This window comes from Schistocerca gregaria, chromosome 7, assembly GCF_023897955.1.
Source record: "Schistocerca gregaria isolate iqSchGreg1 chromosome 7, iqSchGreg1.2, whole genome shotgun sequence".
Classification (NCBI taxonomy): Eukaryota; Metazoa; Arthropoda; class Insecta; order Orthoptera; family Acrididae; genus Schistocerca; species Schistocerca gregaria.
In genome coordinates, this window is record NC_064926.1 from 344,493,154 (window position 1) to 344,520,399 (window position 27,246).

At 40.7% G+C, this 27,246-nt stretch overlaps 1 protein-coding gene across 1 annotated transcript in view; it reads left to right on the plus strand.

Annotated features, from left to right (window-relative positions):
* The window catches only part of LOC126282394 (uncharacterized), a 370,909-nt gene that overhangs the window by 227,519 nt on the left and 116,144 nt on the right, over positions 1–27,246 (plus strand). Inside the window, exons 7-12 of the mRNA XM_049982052.1 lie at positions 2,349–2,421; positions 2,511–2,620; positions 6,737–6,805; positions 7,957–8,128; positions 17,572–17,751; positions 25,570–25,723. Coding sequence (XP_049838009.1) covers positions 2,349–2,421; positions 2,511–2,620; positions 6,737–6,805; positions 7,957–8,128; positions 17,572–17,751; positions 25,570–25,723 — 758 coding nt within the window. The remainder of the gene's footprint in view (positions 1–2,348; positions 2,422–2,510; positions 2,621–6,736; positions 6,806–7,956; positions 8,129–17,571; positions 17,752–25,569; positions 25,724–27,246) is intronic.

Below are 27,246 nucleotides of genomic sequence, written 5' to 3' on the forward strand. Positions count from 1 at the left end.
TCTCGTCTCTTACAGAATTGCTATGCCATTAACAAATTACAAAGTTTTTATTTCTTCTCCTTGAACTTGAATACGCTCTCCAAATTTCTGCAGGGTTTCCTTCACTGCTTGTTTATTATACAGGTTTACTAATAAAGAAGCTAGGCTACAACCCCGTCTCATTCCCTTCTCGACCACTGCTTCCTTTCGTGTCGTCACACTTATAACTGCAGTGTGGTTTCTGTGTAAGTTGAAAAAACGTTTCGCACACTATATTTTACCCGTGCTACTTCAAAATTTCAAAGTATGTAATCATTTTAACTTTTTCTAAATCCACAAACTATAAAAGTAGGTTTGCTTTTCTTCACCCTGTCTTTTAAGATAAGTCGCGTGTACCCACATTTCTCCGTAACCCAAGCTGAACTTACCCGAGGTCGAATTCTACTTGTTTTTTCATTCTTCTGTAAATAATTCGTGTTAGTGCTTTGCAGTTGTGACTGATTAAATCAAAAGGAAATGAGTTGTCGTACTTTTTCGGGAACAGTACAGACTAGGGTTTAGTCACTGTGTCACAGCTGACGATACCAGTGATGTCTAACGGTAGCTGCTAAGGCTACTTCCAAATCTATTAAAGAGAACGAACTAAACATAACAAAAATTAAAGAAAACAGACTACCATTTTACCGGAATGGCTATTATAAAGGTTATACTGTAGACAGATGTTCAGTACAGACGATGCCGTAACGTCCTTGTGTTGCGGATGACTTGCTGTACTTATATCGATTTGTGGGTGATTTCCGTTGACAGCCACAGGGCGCGCGTAATGTACGAAAAGGTACAGTGCAAAGGTGATCTAAACAACAAGTAATCTAATCTCAATATGTTCCTAATCTCCGTAAAAATTGTATGTCTATACTTCAAAAACAAGACTGAAACATTGAAGATGCCACAACTATGGTGCAATATATTTATAGATTGAATAAAACAAAAATTGTGTTCTTCTGGCAGCAAGACAGACTTTCTATAGCTCATTATCATTTACTGCAAGCTCGGAAACAAAGCTCAAATTCTAACTGACGTGGTCAGACAGCCTGAATTTTGGTATATGTCTACGTTTGCGAATTACTGTAAACGGAGTAGACCTACATGGAGGGAATGCACAGCATCGAAAAGGTAATGTACCTGTACTATATGTTCTTCACTAGAGGAGAAGTGATAGCAGGCTACACTGGAACTCTGTGAATTTACTCTTTGTAAAACAAATTATTGGTGCAGAGTAACATATGCAGAGTGGCTAATATCTATGTGGTTATTTGATTGTCTACATTGATGGTGATGTAGCATTAAAGTTATTGTTTTACAAAATGTCTCCAACCCATGCAGCCGTTACTGCCAACAGATGGATCCGGGTGACACCACTGCTTCTTTATTCAAGCAACTCCTCATTTCTGCTCACGAGGATGAGAGGACTCAGTTCCAGGCCTCTTCACAGCGCTGCATCCATTTGGTTACGGAGGTGATCGTGTTTAACTGAAATAGGGCTAAAGATTGCAACAGAAGAACGAGTTGCCTTGAGACATAAAACATCAACTCAGCAGAGCTTCAGAAAAGAAAGCAGAGGAGGTCTGTTATAAATAGTTGGATAACACAAGAGATATTGAATTTAATTGGTAAAATGAGAAAATATATAAATATATTAAAAGAAGCAGGCGGAAGGGAACACAGACCTCTAAAAATAAGATTGACAGAACATGGAAAGTAACTAAGCAGGAATGGCTAGAGTACAAACGCAAAGACGTAAAAGCACGCTTGACTAGGAGAAGGGCAGACGCCACCTATAGAAAAATTATACGGACTTTTGGAGAGTAAAGAAGCCAGACGTCATTGCCTCAGAATTAGTGAAATCCTTAGGAATACCGTTCATGACAAAACTATTCCACCTGGTGACAGAAATAAATAAGACACGAAAAATATCATCAGACTTCAAGAAGAATATAATAACCAATTCCGAAGAAGATATGAGCTAACAAGTGCGAAAAATTCCGAGGCGTCAATCGAACACGTGATGTCCAGGGTTAGATTTCCCGCAGGATCGGAAAATTTTTTTCGCTCGGGGACTGCTTATTTATGTTGTGCTTAACATTTGATCTCATCTCCATCGACGTACAAGTTAGAGGGAGCTGCACCAGGCAGTCTGACAAGTCCGGCCAATAATGTGTTAAGATCATTTCTCCCATTTTGGTTTAATAAGTCATTACTTCAAAACACTGAAGACAACAGCACTGTACAAAGTGTCAGCTTCTAAAGTGTTAGATTTTAATGTGTGAAGAAACTACTACCAGAAACTGAATACATCTTTCGTGTTGCAGGTAATAAGCGAAAGGAAGTCAGCCCGTAAAACGAATGTAGCCCAGGTCCAGGCACCACAGGAAGATGATATAGGTACTTGCTGTTCTAGTTATAAATGAGATACAATACAATGCCATGTCTGGCTACGAAATTCGCACATAATAATAAAAAAACTTTTACAGGTAGGAAGCGACGTGTGGCTTTTCTGGACATGCTATTGGACGCTTCTGAGAACGGACAGAAACTTAACGACCAGGAGCTGCAGGAGGAAGTGGACACCTTCATGTTTGAGGTAAACCTGCTACTGAAATTTAATGTGTAGACAACATGTGCTGAATTTAGCTTATGTAATTATCGATTCAGGAAAAATGTTTTAATAACATAAATTAGACGGTTCAACAGAAAATTTCGAGCAAACTCGTAGCCTTCTAAGGCAGTTCGTTAACTTCGATATAGTTTGAGAACTTGCAGATGTAATGTTAGCATGATACAAGAAATAGACAACTTTCTGTAATTCTCCATCATTTATTTCTTAGTAGCGTGTTCCACATATTACTTGTGCTACGTGGTAGTTCATTTAATCAAAGTATTCTGGATTCATATAATTCTGCCAGCCTATAAGCTAACTCATATAATTGTAGCTGGTGACGCTAATATAAGTTTTCTATACAGTAGTCCATCCAGTGTAAAATGTAAGCGGATGCTGTCTTCTTCAAACGTATCACTACTTCAGCTTCCTCCTACGTATCATGCGAACAGTAGTCGCGCTCATACCTATTATCTCGACAGCAGTGTGTCATGTATGGCACCATAAACTCACTGTGGAGTCACGTAAAATCATGCGACCACAGGCTTCGATACCAGGTCCTATACTCTCTTCATTCTATGTAAATGATGTGTCATTACTCCTTTCCTATCGCAAATACCGCGTGTAAACTGCTTATCTCCATTTGTAACTAAGTGCAAAACCTGTAAACCTGAAGACAGCTACCGAGAATCTAAACATCAACCTGCGTGCATTACCAAAATGGGTACAGTGAGGTGACATAATCAAGGGATAGCGACATCACATATACAAATGGCTGTAGTATCGCGTACACAAGGTATAAAAAGGGAGTGCACTGCCTAGCTCTCGTTTGTACTCACATGATTCATTTGCGTGTTTATGGTTGCACGGCGGAAATTAATAGGCTTCAAACGCGGAATGGTAGTGGCAGCTAGAAGCATGAAACATTCCAATTCGGAAATCGTTAGAAATTCAATATACCGAGATTCACAGAGTCAAGAGTGAGCCGATAATATCAGATAAGACGCACTACTTCTCACCACACTCAACGCAGTGGCAGTCCGGAACCGCGCGGCTTTTACGGTCGCAAGTTCGAATTCTGCCTCGGGCATGGGTGTGTGTGCTGTCGTTAGGTTAGTTCTAAGTCTAGGGGACTGATGACCTCAGATGTTAAGTCCCATAGTGCTCAGAGCCGTTTGAACCATTTTTGAACGCAGTGGCCAACGACCTTCACATAACGACCGAGAGCAGCGGCGTTTGCGTGGCGTTGTCGAAGCTGACAGACAAGCAACACAGCGTGAAATAAGCGCAGAAATCAATGTGGTACGTGCGACGATCATATCCGTTGGCACAGTGCGGTGAAATTTGCCGCTAATGGGCTATGGCAGCAGACGGCTGACACGAATAACAGCACAACATCGTCTGCAGCGTCTCTCCTAGGCTCGCGACCATATCGGACGGACACCAGATGACTCTGAAACCGTGACCTGGCCATATGGATCCCGATTTCAGTTGGTAAGAGCTGACGGTAGAGTTCGAGTGTGGCGCAGTCCCCACGAAGACACGGACCCTAGCTGTCAACAAGTCACTGTGCAAACTGGTGGTGGCTCCTTAGTTGCGTGAGTTGTCTTTACATGAAATGAATAAGTTCTTCTGGTTCGGCTAAACCGATCATTGACCGGAAATTGTTATGTTTGGCTACTTAGAGACCATTTGCAACCATTTATGAACTTACTCTTCCCAAACAACAATGGAACTTTTATAGATGACAATGCGCCATGTCACCGAGCCACAGCTATTCGCTATTGGTCTGAAGAACATTTCGGATAATTCGAGCGAATTATGTGGCCACCCAGAGCACCGGCAACATTTGCTAAATTATAGACGGCTTTTGAGACAGCATGGATGAATACCATATTTCTGCAAAACTATTGCAACGATTTGTTGACTCCATGTCATGTGAAGTTGCTGCATTACGCCAGGAAAAATGACGTCCGAAACATTGTTAGGAGGTATCCCATGACTTTTGTCGATGTAATAGTTACCGTATGTGTGAAACACTTATCCGTTATAAGAGGGGGCCCGTGACCCTAAGTAGATCAGATTAAATAAATAAAACTAAATCCACCACTGTAGAATCCAGAAAATAATAGTCATCTTCAGTGAAACAGACCAAGATGCCGAAAAATAGACTGTCATTTCTTTACGGAGAGGTTTCCTCGCTGGCGCTAGTGTTATATGACTGAATTAGTGCCTACAGATTTTCATAGTTATGTAACAAGCGTAAGACCGGTGCCAGGAAACGGGAGGGAGACTATTTTGCCACAAAACTGTGTTAATAGGCGGTTTCGTTCCTGACTCGCTAATTTGAGTTATTTTATATGTAATTTAATAGTAGCACAAATGCAATGTGAAGCTGGGATTGACAGTCTTACCCAAGGATCGTTTTCTAGGTGATTGCCGGTGGTTTGAACTCCATCGTACTTTACTAGACTTGGTTCTGTTGGAGTTGGCATGTTACTGCGTTTTATTAGCCACTGAATTGACTTATCTAACAAATTTAATGTGGACATATACCACGATGTAATTAGGCGTTCTTCACGTGCGAGTTGAAACAAACGATAAATTATAGAAAAAATAAACACTAGGATTGGAACCTCCGCATATCAATTGCCATATGATACGCTAAATAAAGATTTGTCTCAAAAACTAGTTATTTCGGGATGTTATATCACAAAATATTGAAGTATCGAAACAGATTGGTTCAAATGACTCTGAGCACTATGCGACTTAACTTCTGAGGTCATCAGTCGCCTAGAACTTAGAACTAATTAAACCTAAATAAGCTAAGGACATCACACATCCGTGCCCGAGGCAGGATTCGAATCTGCGACCGTAGCGGTCGCTCGGTTCCAGATTGCAGCGCCTAGAACCGCACGGCCACTCTGGCCGGCATCGAAAAGGACAAAGTATGACAACGTTCTGCTCATCTCCAGAAACTGCGGTGGTATAACACTCTATACAGGCTTCACTTCATTGCATGCAACATCCTCCTCAAATTCTATACTAGTCTAGTGATGCTTCAGGGACATTCTCAAAAGTTGCTAACTGTCCTGTACATAGTTTGTGATTCATTACACACTTTTTCTCTCAAGTACTGAATGTACTAAGTTATTTCAAAGTTGAATCTAAGTTATTTAGCGAAGCTATCTAGTAGTCTAGGAACCCTAAGTAATTTGAGGAAACCTCAAAAATAGTAAACAATAAATATGAAAGTCTGCCTGGAAACTGTAAAAGCAATTCTCTCAAATACAGGTCCTTTGTTTTAACTGAAAGAAACCCTGTTAACAATTTCCGCTGCTGAAATTGGTCTATTTGTATTATGGCGTATGTTACATTTCAATAATTGATACTGAATAAATTTCTTTTTATGGCTTACTGCACGGATGAGGGACTTCAAGTGATGATCTACATGAGAAAAAGTACCACCACAGCTGCATCTCGGGAATGCGTTTATTGTATCACTCGACTAGTTTCGGCCGTACGTTACCGCCATCCTCAGGCCCCAGCATTGCTAAAAGAGTATTTGATGTCCTCGGTGCATTTGTGAGGTCCTTGTTACCAAAACACCTGGGACACCTATCATCAGGGGTCTATAATCTGGCATTGGAGACAACACGGTATCGAGTATAGACTCCTGATGAAAGCTGTCCCAGGTTTTTTGGTAATAAGGATTTCACAGTAAATGCGCCGAGGACATCAAATGCTCTTTTAACAGTGCTGGGGCCTGAGGATGGCAGTAATGAGCCGCCGAAACTAGTCGTGTGATACAATAAATGCATTCCCAAAATACAGCTGTGGCGGTACTTTCCCTCCTACGAATAATTTTCTATTTTGCGATTTTTTTTCTTTTCATGTGTTTAAAAACAGTAGCAGTCATACAAAGTCATACAAAATGTTTCCATTGATTTGTGTGCTTGCCATCCGTGGGCGCTAGTTGTCCAAAGATCGAGTGCTACTTCTGAGCTCAGCGGTTCCACATATGTCAAACAATCTCCCATGTCACATTTGATTGCGTAAAGTATTTTTCAACCATCTAAGTTTTTCTTCCTTTTTTTAAAGGGCCACGACACGACGTCGGTTGCCATGTCATGGGTTCTTATGCTGCTGGGACATCACCCTGGTGTCCAGGTGAGTGTAAATCCTTAACTATATTTTCCTGTAGATTTGGTACAACCGCAAATTTTAGCAGAACTGCTAGTTTTACTGTTGAATTGTCACAGGTTTTCAATCACGTTCGCGACAGCTTTCATCGAGGACTCAGAGAGTGTTAATAGAAATCATTGTATAGAGCAGGGAAGATGAAGCAAAAAGGAATTACTATTGTTTAACTGCTGGGACAATACGACAACAAATTAAAGTGGTAAAAGTGCCAATTAGCACTAAACAAAGAAAAGTGCGAGGTCATCCACATGGGTAGTAAAAGAAATCCGATAAATTTTGGGTAAACGATAAATCACACGAATCTAAGGGCTGTCAATTCGACTAAATGCCTAGGAACTACAATTACGAGCAACTTAAACTGGAAAGATTACGTAGATAATATTGTGGGGAAGGCGAAACACAGATGCGACAAACCCACTATAGAGAGAGCCTACATTACACTTGTCCGTCCTCTGCTGGAATACTGCTGCGTGGTATGGGATCCTTACCAGGTAGGATTGACATAGGACATCCAAAAAGTGCAAAGAAGGGCAGCTCGTTTCGTGTTATCGTGCAATAGGGGTGAGAGTGTCACTGATTTGATACGCGAGTTGGGGTGGCAGTCACTGAAACAAAGGCGGTTTTCTTTGCGGCGAGATCTATTTACGAAATTTTAATCACCACTTTCTCTTCCGAATGCGAAAATTTTTTCTTGACACCCATCTACGGAGGGAGAAATTATCATCACAATAAAATAAGAGACATCAAAGCTCGAACGGAAAGATTTACGTGTTCCTTTTTCCCATCCGCCATTCGAGAGTGTAATGGTAGAGTAGTAGTATGAAAATGTTTCGATGCACCCTCTGTCAGGCAATTAAGTGTGAATTGTTGAGTAACCATGTAGATGTAGATGTAAAGTTCGTGAACATATGTTTCTTTGTGCGTTTAGTTTTTGCATACGTGTGCGTGGGGAGAGGGGGAGGCCGGATGGAAAGGAGGGAGGGGGGGGGGGGGGAGACAGACAGACAGCCAGAACAAGCGAGAGACAGTGTATGCTTGTATATCAGTGCGTGTGAAATGTTGAGTGCAAACTGTTCGTCCCTGGAACGGATATCACTGACGCTGCCCTCTGCCTGTAGGAGAAAGTCTTCGCTGAGCTGGATGACATATTTCGAGACGATCCTAAGAGACGTCCAACTACTCATGATCTGAGCAACATGAAGTACCTCGAGATGGTCATCAAGGAAGCCCTGAGACTGTATCCGAGTGTGCCTGCCATCGGCCGCCGAGCGACGAAAGATATCGAAATTGGTAGGTATAACACATCGTACCTGATTTCCACTTCGTTTTAACCCACGACGTACGGAGACTGTTTCACTTAAATTTTTATTTCTTGTAATCTGTGATTTTGGTAGCGCATGATAGACAATGAAGAACTCTATCCAATGGGCGCCGTTCTCAGAACGTTTTCGTGCAAGCATCTGTTCACAATTATGTGCAGCATATTTTAACTGTGCATGAACCCTAAATTTTATCTTTCTGTACTTCTCAATACATCAACATAAGAAAAATAAGAAATCGTATATCAAGTTGCTACGGAGCCACATACGCTACCAGTCAAAAGTTTATTACCAACTATCATAAATACGGTTTTTCGGCTAAAAAAAGGGATATCTTTTTGGGTATTCTATCAGACACCATTTTGATAGTAACACAAATATAAACATGTAAAGGCTAAGCTTCTCAGTTGAGTGTTTGAGTGGTTGTTTGCCCAGACGTCTGTTGACGAATATTCACAATAACATTAACGTGCCTTTACCGACAACTGCTCCATTCTACTAGGCGTCATTCCTTCTGCTGTCTGTTCACATTAGTTTACAATACGATCTGGCAATGTTTTTGTATACGTGATAAAGTTCATTCCATATAAACCCCTAATGAGAGACTAGCAGGAGACTGTAACTGAGAAAGTGCTGTAATTGTACCTTTGCGTGAGAAAGACTATTCTAGAAAGACAACAGCAACAAATCTCTGTAGGTCAATCTTTTTAGGGACGGTTTCGAGACTCGGCTGTTCGATGGGGGATGTCAAATTAAACACCTTTCAGCCGTCAGTTTTCAGCCCTATTTTCCCTGGCGACAAGTTTCAGCGTTTCACTACGCCATTATTGGCAGGTAATGGTTGAAGTGTTCACTGTATCAAATATCTACTAACACCATTATTGCTAGTCCCTGTTTGGATCACAGCCGACGTGGATTCTTCCTTCACATTGGCCAGGGGCCTGAAGATGGCGTAGTAAAATGCTGAAACTGGTTGCCAAATAAAATTAGGTTGAAAATACAAGTGACATTCTCGATAGCAAGAAACGTTGGTGCAACACAATCTACGGTGCACATTGTAGCCGTTCCAACAAACTGAAGCCAATGCAGTTGTTTCCCGATCTGGTAGACCCCGAGTAACATCATACAGGGAAGATCAGCTCGTAAGTGTATAGAGTAGACGTCAGAGGACTCTTACTGCACCTAAAATTTGCGAGTGAGTACACAGAATACGAGCAGGTCCGATCTCTACCTGAACGGTACAACACCCTCCCCATGAATAAGGTTTAAAGGGGTGAATAGCGGCCAAAAAGCTTTTATTACGCTAACATAATAAGGTGATACGATTGCAGTGGACACAGCAACATAAAAACTGAAGCATTATTCAGTTTTAAGTAAATGGAAGTCATTAACGTACGTGTGTTCGTCGATTTCGTGGAGAACGTTTCAAAGGTCAGTGTGTGACGCCCACGGTGAAACATGGTGGAAAGTCGTTCACGGTGTGGGAATGTTTTGCGGGAGATGAACTCGGTGACCTTGCGAAATTAATTTAGAATTAAAGAAGGAAAAATGTCAGAGGATGCTGATCAAAAGTGCATTTCCGTCTGGCAAGGAACGTATTACTTATTTACTTACTTACTTACTCACTAGTCATACAAGACTCGAGAGTCCATTGCCGCAGCATCGTATTTTCGCCACCTGTCCCTGTCTTGGGCTATTTCCTTCCATTCACCTTCAATACCTAGGCTCCTTAAATCAGCTTTCACATTGTCCTCCCATCTACGCCTCGGTCTCACGACAGGACGTTTTCCCCCTAGGTGCCCTACCAGTACTCTGCGCGCTGCCCTGCCCTCATCCATTCGAGCTACGTGACCCGCCAATCGCAGCCTACGTGATTTAATAATAATGATTATGTCAGGGCTTGAATAGAGTTCGTGAAGCTCTTCGTTATGCAGTTTTCGCCACTCTCCGCTAATGTCATCCCTTTTTGCTCCGAAAATTTTCCTCATAATTTTGTTTTCAAATACTCGAAACGGCTTTTCATTTTGCACAGTGAGAGACGAAGTCTCAAATCCATACAGCATAACTGGTAGAATAATAGTTTTGTATATTCTAATCTTTAAATTCCTAGACAATATCCGTGATGAAAGTAATCTATTCAGTGAGAAGTAGCATGCATTTCCCGCCCGTAATCTCTTCTTCAGTTCGGATTCAAGTTCATTTCTCGAAGTGATGTCCACGCCTAGATACTTGAATGTGCTCACTTTTTCAAACTGCATGTCTCCAACTCTTAACATTTCCTGATCTACTGCTGTTGGTATTCTAGTAGTAACCAGGTATTTAGTTTTGTCTTCAATTATCCTTAGACCTACATCTCCTCTAGATGTTCTGAGGACAAAAGGTGGATACTTGAAGAGGCTAAAATGTAAACCATATTGTATCGTGCTTAATAATACGTGTGTGACTCACTGGCAAGTAATGGCCTTTGGGGCCTCCTGTTAGGTGTGTGTCGTACAGGATATTGTGTGTTTCCACTGAGATAACGTCACAGAGCAGTATTCTCGTCGGCACTTTTCGAGGCCGTATATGACGTAAATTTTGTATAATTACTGATGAATGGAGAAATTATTTTTTATTCAGTCACGCCATCATAATATATATAAGTTCGACTAATGATTCAAGCAACAAACAGGTGCAAAAAGTATGAATCTGTCGCACTCTAGCGGAATGTGCACATTTATGAAAGTTCCTGGCACATTAGAACTGAGTACCACACCTGGAACGTTGCCTTTCTGGTTAGTGTTTCACTTTGTTGTGGTCTACGCTAAATTCCTGAAGCTGACGCAAGTTCTTTCATTCATTTACTTGCGTTAAGAGTGTAGTTTCAGCAAACAAAGAAAAGACACACGAGCTACATAATAGAACAGAAGTCTATTGTCTCATAACATACTGTTTCAAGCCATGGCTTAATGTACAGGAGATTCGTCAAAACACAAACACTTTTTACAGTTTTCTTAAAATATCATTAATATAACATCCTGTACTAGAAACTTAATTGACACACAACTTACGATTTCTTGTTGTTGTTGTTGTCTTCAGTCCTGAGACTGGTTTGATGCAGCTCTCCATGCTACTCTATCCTGTAGAAACTGCTTCATCTCCCAGTACCTACTGCAACCTACATCCTTCTGAATCTGCTTAGTGTACTCATCTCTCGGTCTCCCTCTACGATTTTTACCCTCCACGCTGCCCTCTAACGCTAAATTTGTGATCCCTTGATGCCTCAAAACATGTCCTACCAACCTATCCCTTCTTCTAGTCAAGTTGTGCCACAAACTTCTCTTCTCCCCAATCCTATTCAATACCTCCTCATTAGTTACGTGATCTATCCACCTTATCTTCAGTATTCTTCTGTAGCACCACATTTCGAAAGCTTCTATTCTCTTCTTGTCCAAACTAGTTATCGTCCATGTTTCACTTCCATACATGGCTACACTCCAAACAAATACTTTCAGAAACGACTTCCTGATACATAAATCTATATTCGATGTTAACAAATTTCTCTTCTTCAGAAACGCTTTCCTTGCCATTACCAGTCTACATTTTATATCCTCTCTACTTCGACCATCATCAGTTATTTTACTTCCTAAATAGCAAAACTCCTTTACTACCTTAAGTGTCTCATTTCCTAATCTAATGCCCTCACCACCACCCGATTTAATTTGACTACATTTCATTATCCTCGTTTTGCTTTTGTTGATGTTCATCTTATATCCTCCTTTCAAGACACTGTCCATTCCGTTCAACTGCTCTTCCAAGTCCTTTGCCGTCTCTGACAGAATTACAATGTCATCGGCGAACCTCAAAGTTTTTACTTCGTCTCCATGAATTTTAATACCTACTCCAAATTTTTCTTTCGTTTCCTTTACTGCTTGCTCAATATACAGATTGAATAACATCGGGGAGAGGCTACAACCCTGTCTCACTCCTTTCCCAACCACTGCTTCCCTTTCATGCCCCTCGACTCTTATAACTGCCATCTGGTTTCTGTACAAATTGTAAATAGCATTTCGCTCCCTGTATTTTACCCCTGCCACCTTTAGAATTTGAGAAAGAGTATTCCAGTCAACATTGTCAAAAGCTTTCTCTAAGTCTACAAATGCTAGAAACGTAGGTTTGCCTTTTCTTAATCTTTCTTCTAAGATACGTCGTAAGGTCAGTATTGCCTCACGTGTTCCAACATTTCGACGGAATCCAAACTGATCCTCCCCGAGGTCCGCATCTACCAGTTTTTCCATTCGTCTGTAAAGAATTCGCGTTAGTATTTTGCTGCTGTGACTTATTAAACTGATAGTTCGGTAATTTTCACATCTGTCAGCACCTGCTTTCTTTGGGATTGGAATTATTATATTCTTCTTGAAGTCTGAGGGTATTTCGCCTGTCTCATACATCTTGCTCACCAGCTGGTAGAGTTTTGTCATGACTGGCTCTCCCAAGGCCGTCAGTAGTTCTAATGGAATGTTGTCTACTCCGGGGGCCTTGTTTCGACTCAGGTCTTTCAATGCTCTGTCAAACTCTTCACGCAGTATCGTATCTCCCATTTCGTCTTCATCTACATCCTCTTCCATTTCCATAATATTGTCCTCAAGTTCATCGCCCTTGTATAGACCCTCTATATACTCCTTCCACCTTTCTGCTTTCCCCTCTTTGCTTAGAACTGGGTTTCCATCTGAGCTCTTGATATTCATACACGTGGTTCTCTTCTCTCCAAAGGTCTCTTTAATTTTCCTGTAGGCAGTATCTATCTTACCCCTAGTGAGATAAGCCTCTACATTCTTACATTTGTCCTCTAGCCATCCCTGTTTAGTCATTTTGCACTTCCTGTCGATCTCATGTTTGAGACGTCTGTATTCCTTTTTGCCTGCTTCATTTACTGCATTTTTATATTTTCTCCTTTCATCAATTAAATTCAATATTTCTTCTGTTACCCAAGGATTTCTAGCAGCCCTCGTCTTTTTACCTACTTTATCCTCTGCTGCCTTCACTATTTCATCCCTCAGAGCTACCCATTCTTCTTCTACTGTATTTCTTTCCCCTATTCCTGTCAATTGTCCCCTTATGCTTTCCCTGAAACTCTCTACAACCTCTGGTTCTTTCAGTTTATCCAGGTCCCATCTCCTTAATTTCCCACATTTTTGCAGTTTCTTCAGCTTTAATCTACAGGTCATAACCAATAGATTGTGGTCAGAGTCCACATCTGCCCCTGGAAATGTCTTACAACTTAAAACCTGGTTCCTAAATCTCTGTCTTACCATTATATAATCTATTTGATACCTTTCAGTATCTCCAGGGTTCTTCCACGTATACAACTTTCTTTCATGATTCTTAAACCAAGTGTTAGCTATGATTAAGTTGTGCTCTGTGCAAAATTCTAATAGGCGGCTTCCTCTTTCATTTCTTAGCCCCAATCCATATTCACCTGCTATGTTTCCTTCTCTCCCTTTTTCTACACTCGCATTCCAGTCACCCATTACTATTAAATTTTCGTCTCCCTTCACTATCTGAACAATTTCTTTTATTTGATCATACATTTCTTCAAATTCTTCATCATCTGCAGAGCTAGTTGGCATATAAACTTGTACTACTGTAGTAGGTGTGGGCTTCGTATCTATCTTGACCACAATAATGCGTTCACTATGCTGTTTGTAGTAGCTTACCCGCATTCCTATTTTCCTATTCATTATTAAACCTACTCCTGCATTACCCCTATTTGATTTTGTGTTTATAACCCTGTAGTCACCTGACCAGAAGTCTTGTTCCTCCTGCCACCGAACTTCACTAATCCCCACTATATCTAACTTTACCCTATCAATTTCCCTTTTTAAATTTTCTGACCTACCGGCCCGATTAAGTGATCTGACATTCCACGCTCCGATCCGTAGAACGCCAGTTTTCTTCCTCCTGATAGCGACATCCTCCTGAGTAGTCCCCGACCGGAGATCCGAATGGGGGACTATTTTACCTCCGGCATATTTTACCCAAGAGGATGCCATCATCATTTAATCATACAGTAAAGCTGCATGTCCTCGGGAAAAATTACGGCTGTAGTTTCCCCTTGCTTTCAGCCGTTCGCAGTACCAGCACAGCAAGGCCGTTTTGGTTAATGTTGCAAGGCCAGATCAGTCAATCATCCAGACTGTTGCCCCTGCAACTACTGAAAAGGCTGCTGCCCCTCTTCAGGAACCACACGTTTGTCTGGCCTCTCAACAGATACCCCACCGTTGTGGTTGCACCTACGGTACGGCCATCTGTATCGCTGAGGCACGCAAGCCTCCCCACCAACGGCAAGGTCCATGGTTCATGGGGGGGGGGGGGGGAGGTACGATTTCTTACAACAACAAATTATAACATCCTAAATTTTCAGATCGTCCGTCATGAACTCTTCAGCTGAACAGTAACATATATATACTAGTTTCTTTCACAATATTTTTTAATGTTTCCAGATAAATACTGAGCAGTTCTTCTCTCTTTACTTTGTTGTAAATTTATACACATATACTGCAGAGTGTGGGCGTAAAGTATTAGTTGTGGTTGGGCATCATAAAATTATTTTCTTTCCTGGTGTCATTAACATGTTGAAAATCATTTGCTACAAATAAACCAGGGTACTTTGTACAAAGAAAATCAGTGTATAGATATACAGTGTGGGATCACTTAATATACTTAGATTTCTTAGGAGTTGGTGACATGATTTTCTTCGCTTTATCTTGAGCGTATTCAAAAGACTGTTTTTTGAAGTTTTGGTATTCAAGACATACGATTCGAGCTATCCCAAAACATAATTCTGTACCTTACTACGGTTTGTAGTACCTCTAATATACTGTTTTCCTTATCTTCATGCTGATAGTATTGTGCAATATCATCATTGGACATACTAGGCTATTTAACTCATTTGCAAGGTACTGTGTATGTGAACTCTATGAGACATCTTTACCTAACTGTATTCCTTAAAATTTCACTTAGCTAGATGCCTGCAAATTCTGATTTTTGTGATGAATTTGAACACCATTTAACTATGTTTGTTTTGTTTTAAACTACAGTGATTGAGTTTCTTCCACGTTTGGTTTTAACCCAATTAAATTGCTCCAGGTACTTAATTTTCGAACGTATTTGTGACAGATTGAGGAATTTGGTCGGTACTGTTAATTTCAATGATTACAACTCTGCCATCCTCAAATAAAATAAGTAGCACTCCGTATTAAGCGGTAGGTCATTTATGTAACACAGAAACAGAATGGGACCGACGACAATCCTGGGATATTCCTTGTGAAATATTTTTGCATTGTGAAGCGTAATTTCCTCTCCATGATGTTGCAACCACACTTTGTGTTCGGTTGGTTGGGTAGGACCTACACCGTTCTAATACTATGATTATAATCTTTAATTTTTCTAGTTTAGAGAGTGGTAAGCGGTGGTACACACTGTCCAAAGCCATTGATAAGTGACAAATGTGGCATGCAGAGAGCTGTCTAGAGAGGAGCTAATTTTAACTACAAACTGGTTGACAGAAAATAATGTGCTTTTACCTTTCTGAAATCCATACTGATCTTACGAAATAATGCGTATTGTGACAACCTTTTCAAGTATTTTTGATAGTGGTGGGAGAAGAGAGATTGGGCGAAGGTTTGACATAAGCTCTCTTCTGATTTTTTTTCTGTTCCTGGTTTAAATATTGCATACTACACTGTATCTGGAAAACATCCTTTTTCAAAGGATTGATTAACTACTGTGAACAGTGACTACACAATTATTTTAGAGAATGCCTTCAAAATTTTATTGATATTTCGTCCCATCCTACTGATATTTTACTTTTAGTGATTGCATAGCATTTTCTGTATATTTTGCAGTAGTCTGGTTAAGTCTATTGAAAGCTGCACCTTCACATTTCTGAGTATCAAAGAAATTTGTCTTATGTATGCAACTTTCTACAGTAATGTTTGATTTGTTTACATTTAAAAATAATTCATTAAGCAGTTCTTAGATCTGAACAGATTTAAAATACTTTTGTCCTCTGTCTTGATTTTGGAAATAGATTGCTGTAATGCCTGTTTCAGCTTTGGTCTCTGATCCTAGCGCTTATGATTTGTTTTCACTATTATTTGCCAGTTCCTCTGCAGTATGTGAACTTTCTTAAAAATGTTTTTAAATAAGGAACTAAAACAGTAATTTTGATGTATTTCAGTTCACTGTGTAGCTGTCTTATTCCTGCACTAGATATGTTTTCAGTATTCCACTTTACTTTATTTCCTACTTTTTTATGGTATGCTGCAAGAGGGAAGGTTCCGTTTAATAAGTGCAAAAGTTTTCCAGGACCTAAGAAAAATCCTCAGGACATGAAATGCTATGTTCTATAGTCCACGCTACGTTATTTAATCAATAGTAAGAAACATACGAAAGAGTTCTAAGGGTAATCGGAGCCATACACTCGGTGTTTTCAATGTTTGGTGTATTATAGTTGCCTCTACTCTACACTAAACAATTCCAAAAGCAAATACTATCTACATCTACATCCATACTCCGCAAGCCACCTGGCGGTGTGTGGCGGAGGTACTTTGAGTACCTCTATCGGTTCTCCGTTCTATTCGAGTCTCGTATTTTTCGTGGAAAGAAAGATTGTCGGTATGCCTCTGTGTTGGCTTTAATCTCTCTGATTTTATCCTCATGGTCTCTTCGCGAGATATACGTAGGATGGAGCAATATACTGCTTGAGTCCTCTGTGAAGGTATGTTCTCGAAACGTTAACAAAAGCCCGTACCGAGCTACTGAGCGTCTCTCCTGCAAAGTCTTCCACTAGAGTTTATCTATAATCTCCGTAACGTTTTCGCAATTACCAAATGGTCCTGTAACGAAGCGCGCTACTCTCCATTGGATCTTCTCTATCTCCTCTGTCAAGCCTACTCGGTACGGATCCCACACTGGTGAGCAATGTTCAAGCAGTGGGCGAACAAGTGTACTGTAACCTACTTCCTTTGTTTTCGGATTGAATTTCCTTAGGACTCTTCCAATGAATCTGAGTCTGCCACCTGCTTTACCGACGATCAACATTATACGATCATTCCATTTTAAACCGCTCCTAATGCCTACTCCCAGATAATTTATGGAATTAACTGCTTCCAGTTGCTGACCTGCTACGTTGTAGCTAAATGATAAAGGATCTTTCTTTCTATGTTTTCGCAGCACATTACACTTGCGTAAATTGAGATTCAATTGCCATTCCCTGCACCATGCGTCAATTCGTTGCAGATCCTCCTACTAGGTGGAACTTGTGCCCCAAGCGAAATCTGTACTTTCGCAGAATCTTTTTAGTCTAAATACAGTGGTGTGAAACATGCAGTGTACGTTAGGTATTGCTTACACACTTTTCTGGTCTCACAGGTGGCTACAAAATTCCTGAGGGCTGCCTGATAACACTCAACATCCGGCACACACACCGTGACCCCGACCACTGGCCGGACCCTGATCGCTTCGACCCGGACAACTTCCTGCCGGAGAGGGTGCAGGGCAGGCACCCCTTCGCCTACGTGCCCTTCAGCGCGGGGCCACGAAACTGTATCGGTAAGACGTATGGCTACTGCACTCTCTAAGCTTTCAAGACTACAAAATGTATTCGCTGCATTATTTCGCATCTGATGCAGTTGACACAAGAAGTCACGTAAATGAGATGCACACTTGAAATCATTTAGTACTTACCTTGATTGCAACTTAAAATCAGTCTTCTCTGTTCTCACTTATTTTTTAACTGGGACTATAATTTGACTTTTACAAATTTCTGCTATGAGTATTATCTATAAGCAAACTTTTGTGGTCTTAATAAGTCAATCTTTTTTGTCAATAAAATTCTTCTTGGTTAGAGACCGCATTGTCATTTATAAAATTCCAACGTTTCGGCGTCTGTTGCAAGACGCCTTCCTGAGGGTGTGTTGCTAACTGCTGAATGAGCGCAAGTGTGGGTACATATATACTATGGAAGAGTGTTGTGATTGGATGTGAGGATGAGGAGGAAGGGTACTAGGAGTTCATTTTATTGGCGTTTGCATTGCGTCTTGTTATTGGCGGAAATAGGCGTTTTCCATTGGAGTTTCATTTACTGTCTGCCATTGGTGGAAATCGGCGAATAGGAGACTTAGCGACGGCTGCAGCGTAGCGTTGTTTACTAACTGCCTAGTATCGGCTAGGCCGCGTCAGCGCTCTGTGAACCATCCTCCGCTGTGGCCTACCGCACGCCTGTTGCTTTGCGCGAGCTGTCCTTCCGCAAAGCTGTCACAGCAGGCAGCCAAGACGCTGGAAGTCTGTACCCGTCTTCTCTGTTCATATTATCTGGTCGCTTGGCTATTTCTATAGCCTCTCTAATCTTCCTCCTCAAACTAAACGGCTGTTTCGCCAGTACTCGGGCCTCTCGAAATTCGATGTTCATCCTGCACTGCTCATGATGTTCTGACACCGCTGATTTGCTATATTGTTTGAGGCGGATATATCTCTCATGTTCAGTTAGCCTCGTGCTTATTGGACGCCCAGTCTCACCTACATACACCAGTCCACATTCACACTCGATTTCATAAACTCCGGCGGCATGAAACTTGTCAGTTGTATCTTTTGTCGAGCCCAATTTTATTGACATTGACAACGGCCGCGGAAGCCTACGGTTACATCAATCTTTTTTCGTTATAGTTATCTCAGTTTACATTCTTCTTACACAAAACGAGAGACAATCTGCCACGTCATCTGTACCACCCCAGAGTAGCACGTGCACCTAACACTGCCAGTTAATTATTGAGTATATTCCGGTCTCTGCACTCACCCACCGTTTTTACGCTCTACAGTTCCCTATATTAGCACGGAAATTATTCCATGATATATTAACAAATGTTCTACCATCTTGTCTCTTCTTGTTGTCAGCGTTTCTCATCAGCAATTCTGCGAAGAAGTTTCCCATTTCTTACTTTAACCGTCCACTCAGTTTTCAACATACGTTTATAATACTACATTTTAAATGCTACGATTCTCATATATTCAAATTAAAAATTAATTTTTGAAAATTAAATGTTTCTGATAATGTTTTGAATTCTTGTTTTACAATAGTATTGTTAATTGCTTACAATATATTCCTTTTTATTGATTTATAAAGCATTTATGATCACTCCAAGAATCATAAGTCGACACATATCTTTTACACCTGAAGTAAGCAATGGACTAAGATAAACCAAACCTTGAGCTACCTTTCACCACAGTGACCAGCAGATTCGTGAAACAAACAGCAGTAAGTCATCACAACTGTATTAATAAGCGCGATTCAGCCATGAACTTTTCATAAACAGAAGTTTGCATTTTTCTGCGTCAGAATACATCCATACAGCAACTTTGCTTGGCTGCATCTTCCTGTTAACAGCCTTCCGCTCTAAGCGATGGAATGAACATTCTGTGTAACAACTGCCGTTGCCTGTGACGTATGGGCAGAGATGTTTCACTAACAGTGGGCAATTTAAATGTTGTAGTAAAAGGTTCTGAAATTACTTAATATGAGAATTTTAAAATATAGTTGAAATTAACAGTTCATAAAAATACAGATTGTAGAGATATTTTGTGTAAACGTTCGTCAGTAAAGTACCAAGCAAATGATAGAAGTAGCGGCCAAGTAAATAACTTCCATTGGACAGAGGAAACTTCCAACACTGTGGATCTAAGAAGAGGTGACTGACCCTCACTGCAGCTACAACTTAATTCTACAATGTTCTACCTCCAATTGCCCCTTTTGTATCGTTTTTTTAAAAATTTGAGAATGTGTATCAATATTAACTGTTTTTATTTCTTATTGATATATGATTTATGTGTTTGAACTAAAACAGTATTATTTGTTGTCTGAATTTCATAGTGGTGACAATCCAAAAGTGCTGTTCAGTAACTCACGTCCGTTTTTAACACAGATCGATAGTATCATTTAGATAAGTCTTACATTAGAGATACGCAGAATGTTAAAAATCTTTTCAGTCCTTAAATCACTGTACCCACTGCCATTAAATTTATGTCCCTAATCCACATATCAATAATGTGAATGAGTCTCCCAAACAGCGGCCTCTGCAGACAAAATCGCTAATACACGCCTGTATTGTGGCGTTCAGCTTAGAGGTAAGCCACTTCGAATCCTTGTGATGGAAGCTTCCCACAGCTACCATTTGTAACCGACAAGTGTATGAGATATGGTTGGATCAAGATCACCAGTCTTTGCCCCAGTGTCCTGAATTAAATCCTAAAGTGCTATGCTTTGTGTCGTGGAGTGCGTGCATCTGACACTATTGATGGCGATCCTTCTGTCACATGGGGATGTTAAGCTCGCTGAGCCCTTTGATGCTGTTTAAGAGCAGTAGGCTATGCGCTGGCAACAGGTTTCACTGCCTCCTTTCCCTTCACTCAAACAACACAAACCCAGCATTGCACTGTAAACACACTCGTCACAGTCCTTTGCATGACACTGGTGCACACTAGACATCGTAATAGGTCTGAGGAAAGTGACGACAAACTATCTCCAGTATACATAGATGTATATAATGTAGCGTAACTTTTCCACTTCAAATTATTTTTAACTCATTAACAACATTTGTAATCTGTTTTCTGTAATATGAACAGTGACCAGAGACTCATCAATAAGTTCTTATATCTTCATTAATATGGAAGACACAGACATCAAATCTTTTAAATACGACTTTTATTCCGCTAGGATATAAAATCTTGATCTCACTAATGCAGTGACATGACAGTATTACAGCATTGTGGGTTCTGGCTAGAAAATCGCTGATGTCAGCACTTTTTGATGTCACCTTTCCCAGAATCACAATGTCAGAAGCATATTTTCTTGGAATTCTCTCCCACCTCCCCCTTCCTCCAGTCCCAGTGGCCAACGGCTTTAAGTGTTTGTCTCAACGCCATCGTGCCATCTGGCAATCGCCATGGGGTTACTGGGGCTGTGGGAGGGCGAGGGGGAAAGGAATTCTGGGAATAAAATACCTCTAACATTGGGATTCCAGGAAAGCTGGCGCCAAAAACTGCTGACATCAGCGATTTTCTAGCCAGAACACACAGTGCTACTCTACTTGTCACCATTATATAACTCTCAGTAATCTCCTTAGAGTAGGTTGTTCTTTGCTTGGTTAATTGTTAATACTAACAGCCTTCCACATCGAGAGATTACTTCCTGCACCACTGGAATGTTCCTTGTACTCCTATGTACCAACTGTTATTGTTACCTGTGGCACTTGTACATATAAAATATTTGATCAACAGCGGACTGCGTGAAAGTTGTGGAATAAATTTTTTGAGACTTTTAGAATATGGTTGAAATTTAACTGTTCATACAAAATACAAATTGAAGAGATATTTAGTACAGATGGTCGACAGTGCAAGTGAAACTAGATGGCAGAGAAAGCAGTACAGGAAATAGTTTTCAGTGGTCAACAGAGATTTCCACCACTATGGAGCTAGGGACAAATGACTGAACTTTTCTGCAGCCACAGTTTAGCACAAAGTGTTGTAACTCTAATACTCCCTTCCCTCTCTTTGCTTTGAATTAGTAAATATCTAAGATTATGAACTGTTATTGGTCTTTTCTTATGTATGATTTAGGTGTTTCGAGTACAGCAGTTTTACTTTGTGCCAGAATTTTGTTATGGTAATAGTCCAAATACTACTTTCACTGAAACGCATTGCTCGTTTTTAACACAAACCGGTAATTATATTTGAATAAGTCCTACGTTAGAGGTTGGAGAATGTTCAAAATCATTCTATCTCTTAAATCGCTGTTCCCATAGCCAATAGTTTAGGTTACTTATCCACAAATTAATGATGCGGAAGTGTCTCCCAAATGAAGTCACTTCCTTTATTCACAATTTTCTGTGACTTTCATCTAGTCAGCTATGAAGGCTGTCTTGTTTGTATCATCAATTTAAAAGCTCTCGGTGGCGTACGAAGCATGGTTTCATGTATGAATAGACAGCATCCACCGCGACTCCCACTATCGCTGAACTTTCGATGAGAGTTCTCCTTTGCTTAAGATCAGCAATCCTCAGAACCATAACATCGTTCAAACATGGCTAGAAACTGGTAGAAGAAGTCTGATACAAATACGTGCCCGAACAATAAACAATATAACAACCAAAGATACTTTACTCTTCTTAAAATTCTTACGACGTTCTATAATCCGACTGTAAGTAGTCAAGATCTGACTCTTAGTGGGTTGGAGCGATCCCGTCACCAGTACACCATTGGCAGCCAGAAAATGTTGATTCTCCCTGTGTTGCAACTTCTGCTGCGCAAAGTACCATGTCTACCAGTTTTCAGCAGCAAACTTAATCGGATGCGAAAATTCCACCTATTCCAAGAAAAAAAACTTTTCTCCAGCCACAATCAAAATTAAGAACAGATTTTTGACATGCTTAGAGACTGCAGAGCCAACGGCTTTGACGCAGTGGTAACACCAGTTCCTGACAGATCACTGAAGTTAAGTGCTGTCCGCATTCACTGCTACTTGGATGGGAGACCGTCTGGGCCTGCTGAACGCTTTTGGCAAGCAGGCTGCATTCCACCCTTGTGGGGGCAACTGAGAAGCTACTTGACTCAGAAGCGGTAGCTCTGGATCCAATGAAACCTATTTGTAGAGGAGGATACGGCGGTCGGTCGGCGCCGTTGGACTTCCGAGGCCTGTTCTGATGGAATTTTGTAGTGGACAGTGTAGAAATCTGTATCATGCTTGAATATCGCATTTTTGCGCATTTATTTGTACGGGGTACAGACTTAGAGCTTCACACTAGTTAAACAGTGGGAAATTGTCGTGCTCCGAAGCTTATGCATACCAAACGCAATGCAATACTCACCTTTGGAAAGATGGGAGAATACATCCTTTTTCAATGAATTTACCATAACTCGGGCTCTAACTGAAATTAAAAACATGGCTTTGATATGCCTAGACACACTATAGAGATCTATATCAAATGAGATTTTGAAGCTGTTTTACCAGAGCCTAGTAGTGGCTACCTGCAGGCAGTGCTAGTCGCTACAACGTCGCAACTTTGGATCTTAAGTGTCAGATGCCATAGCAGCTTAAAAGTGAGATTCAAGCGAGAGGTTTCGTTGCTATGTGTTAGCGTGGTGTCTCCCGGTATAACGAAAGTTATGTCCTTTGTGTTGGTGGATGAAAAGAACTTGTAGCGGACGGTGATGCATTTGACGTATATGTCCATAGTATACGAATCTTGTCTTCGACACACTACTATCGATATTGATGCCGGTAATGGATCAATCGTGAACGAAAAGTGTTTTCGTAGTGCACATCAACTTCCACAGCAATTAAAATAGAAATTTTGAATAAAATTTCACTTATACTTTTGGAGTTTAAATTCACAAGCTTTTTCCTGCCAGTCACATTTTCGAAAGTAAAAAAAACAGTCACGATAGTAATAGATATATATCTATGCGGAATAAAGGTTCCGTGGCACTGGAGCAGCTGTTCAAACAGTATGAGGGGGTAAAGAACAGATGTTGTTATGTGTTGGGAAAATTTATTCAGCATATTCGCTTTGAGATCAACACATTCATTGCGTCTTTGGTCCAGCTTCTTTAACCCATCTAAGAGAGAGAGAGAGATTTCGATTGTGCTGCAAATCGTTCATCCGCAGCCTTTCTTACTTCTCAATGTTCATAAATCTTCACATTTTCCCCCCTTGAGATTTTTCTTGAGGTTTGGCAACAGATATGAGTCTGTGAGACCCAATTCGAGCGAGTAGGATGGTTATTTGTGGATTTAAAAGTGAAGTTTTGCAAAATTTTGCTGCCGGATGGCCGCCTTGCGAGGATTGGCAGTGTCCTGCAGAAACAACATTCCTTTTCTCAGTTTTCCACAACGTTTGTAGGCCAGTAGCTGCTTCAGTTTGTCGAGAAGGTCGACAGAGTACTTTTATGTGATGCTTTTACCTTATTATAAGTTGTCGAAAAGTAGGATTCTATCCTCAGCCAAAAAGACGCATGCCTGCAGCTTGTCTGCAGATCTTCGTGTTTTGACTTGCTTTGGACGTAAAGGACGGCTGTGTCTCCATTCTTTGGACTGTTCTTCGATCTCCGGATCATAAAGGTATATCCACGTTTCATGCATGATGACAAGGCGATACAAAAATGCCGCAGAACCACAACGAAACTGGACCAGAATGGACTGTGAAACACCCATCCATTCACACTTTTGGTCTGCATTGAGATATTTGGGAGCCATTTGGCTGAGAGCTTTCTCATATCGATAACCTCGTTAATAATATGACCGACACGCTTTCGGAATATGCCATGAGTCTCTGATATCTGTTTAGCAGTTATCCTCCGATAATCCGAGATCATGGAATGAACAGCATCCACGGTCTCCCCAACTATGATTGAGCTGACCTGTCTTAAAGGCAGCAACCCAGTTCTTGACAGCGGAGTAGGAAGGACAGCTACCACCCAGCTTATGGGGAGAACCATCATAAATTTGTCTGGCGATGTTCTCTTTCAAAAATATACTTACTCACCGCACGACTGTCTTTCACTGTGAATTCTCTATTTTCTTGTACCACATTCACTTCAAAGCTGCACAGAAAAATAAAAATCAATGTTTTTATTTCTCAGTTACTATCACATATAATGTAAAGGACAAGGTTTAATGTCAAAACATAAGAATTCATTTGCATCAGTGTCAACTAGGAAGATCCTAGGACTTACCAGGCTTTACCAATTGAAATTAAGTTTGTTCTGTTTCCTATTGTCGTAACGACAAGTGAACCCCGAAAGCTGAAGGGGCTAGTGCCCAGAAAAGTTTTCATTTTTTGACTCATCAGTTTTCTGATAGGTCTGATGTGGCCTACCACGAACTCCCTTCCTGTGCTATTCATCTAACAATTACAATCTACATTTTCTTTACTTACTGGATGTACCGTAATCTCTGTCTTCCTCTACAGTTTTTACCCTCAGCAGCTCGCGGTAGTACCATGGAAGTTATTCTCCGATGTCTTAACACATGTCCTATCATGCTGCCCCTTCTTTTGTCAGTGTTATCCATACATTCCTTGCCAGACGAACCTACGGAGAACCTCTTCATTCCTTACCTTAAAATTCCACCTAATTTTCAGCATTCTCTTTAACACCGCATCTCAAATGAAGAGGTTCTCTTCTGTTCCGGTTTTCCCACAGTTAATGTGTCACAACCACACAATGCTTGTGCTACAAACATACATTCTCAGAAATTTCTTCCTCAAATTAAGACCTGTGTTTCATTCTAGTAGACTTCTCTTACCAGGAATGTCCTTTTTGCCCAGAAATAGCAGAGTAAATTTTAACGAATTACTACGTGTCTGTTGGAATCTTCAGGCCAGAAATTCGCCATCCTGGAGGAGAAGGCGGTGCTGTCGTACGTGCTGCGCAACTTCCGCGTGGAGACGGTGGACAGGCTGGAGGACCTCCAGCTGATCGGCGAGCTCGTCCTCAGGCCGATGAACGGAGTCAACCTCAGGCTGTGGCCGCGGTAGCACCCAGTCTGTGGGGGCGCCCCTAACTGACTCTTGCTCGGTCCGGCAACAGCGCTTTACGCTTCACTTATTCGTCAAGTGACCTGTACATTCTAATAAAGAGTGTATATATGTTTTTTATAATTTACTCAATAAATGGTATTTCGTAATTTATTTAACTTCTTGGACATACACATAACACTGATAAATATCACACTCATAGTGTTGGAATGTTCTACACCAGCATCTGCATAACTACTTTGCAAATCACAGTTAAATACCTTCGAACCATCTTCCGGCTAATTTTCTACCACTTGAGTCTTCGGAAAAATAAACAAAAATGTTTAACTGTTGTGAAGCCGTCGTACAACTTGGTCATGACTCAGTGCTGAGAATTTTACGCATCACTTGTGGAAAGTGTGAAATATTTATAACGACATGTTTCGAGACTACGTCATCTGATTGTAACTCAACGGTATGTAGTGATCAATGAATGACTTCAGATGGATACGGCACACCTGAACTTGTGGACGTTCTTCTACTCTGAATTGAGACCATTATCTAGGGAAGAGTTTTTGTTACTATATGTTAACGTGATGTCTCCCGGTATCACCAAAGTTTGTCCGCTGAGCTCGTCGATGAAAAGAATTTGTAGAGCACGGCGGTACGTTTGACGTACATGTCCATAGTATTCGAACCTTGCCTTCAACACACTACTATCGATACTGCTGGCGGTAACGCATAAATCGTCAACGGGAAGACTTTCAATAGTGAACGTCAACTTTCACACCAATTAAAGCAGAAATTTTGAATTTAATATTCACGTATTCTTTTGGAGTTTAAATTCACAAGCTTTTCGTCTGCTGGTCCCTTACTCAAGACTGTAACAGATATATAATTATGTGAAGTAAACGTTCAGTGGCACTGAACCAGCTGTTCATTTATTTTTCTACTCTCGTTCTTCCGAACATTCTATGTTTTCTGCTGTCTACGAAAGTTTTTACTTACAAACTTCTGCATTAGTGTAACAGTAACAGAAACTGAAGTAAAAGCGTGCCGTAGTGCTTCACTTGTCCAACCAAGAAGTTCCTCTAACAAGTCTAACCCAAGGACAGAGACTCTTAAAAGCACCATAATCGATCAGACTCACATACTTGAATCAACCAAAAATGATTTATATTGATAAATGATGACTAATCATGAAAAACATAAAAAACCTTGTACAAATAATCTGCCATCACCAAAGGAATTGTCTTAAGGGGTGCCCAAGTGTTGACTGGGTAAGCTCTCCATAATATTTCAGAAGCTCATGTATCATGCATCCAGGCCTTTACTGACTGTTATGACTGCTTTTCGCCATCAATTTAGAGTTTCACTTCATTTTCCATTCCATTCATTTATTTTGTGAATGGGTACGGTATATGAAAATCACTCACATAGGCCAGTTAGAACTATCGAATCCGTTGCTATAAGTAGATCCATACGAGTTCTTTCCATTGATAGTGACCGGGCCAAATATTTCACGAAATAAGCATCAAAC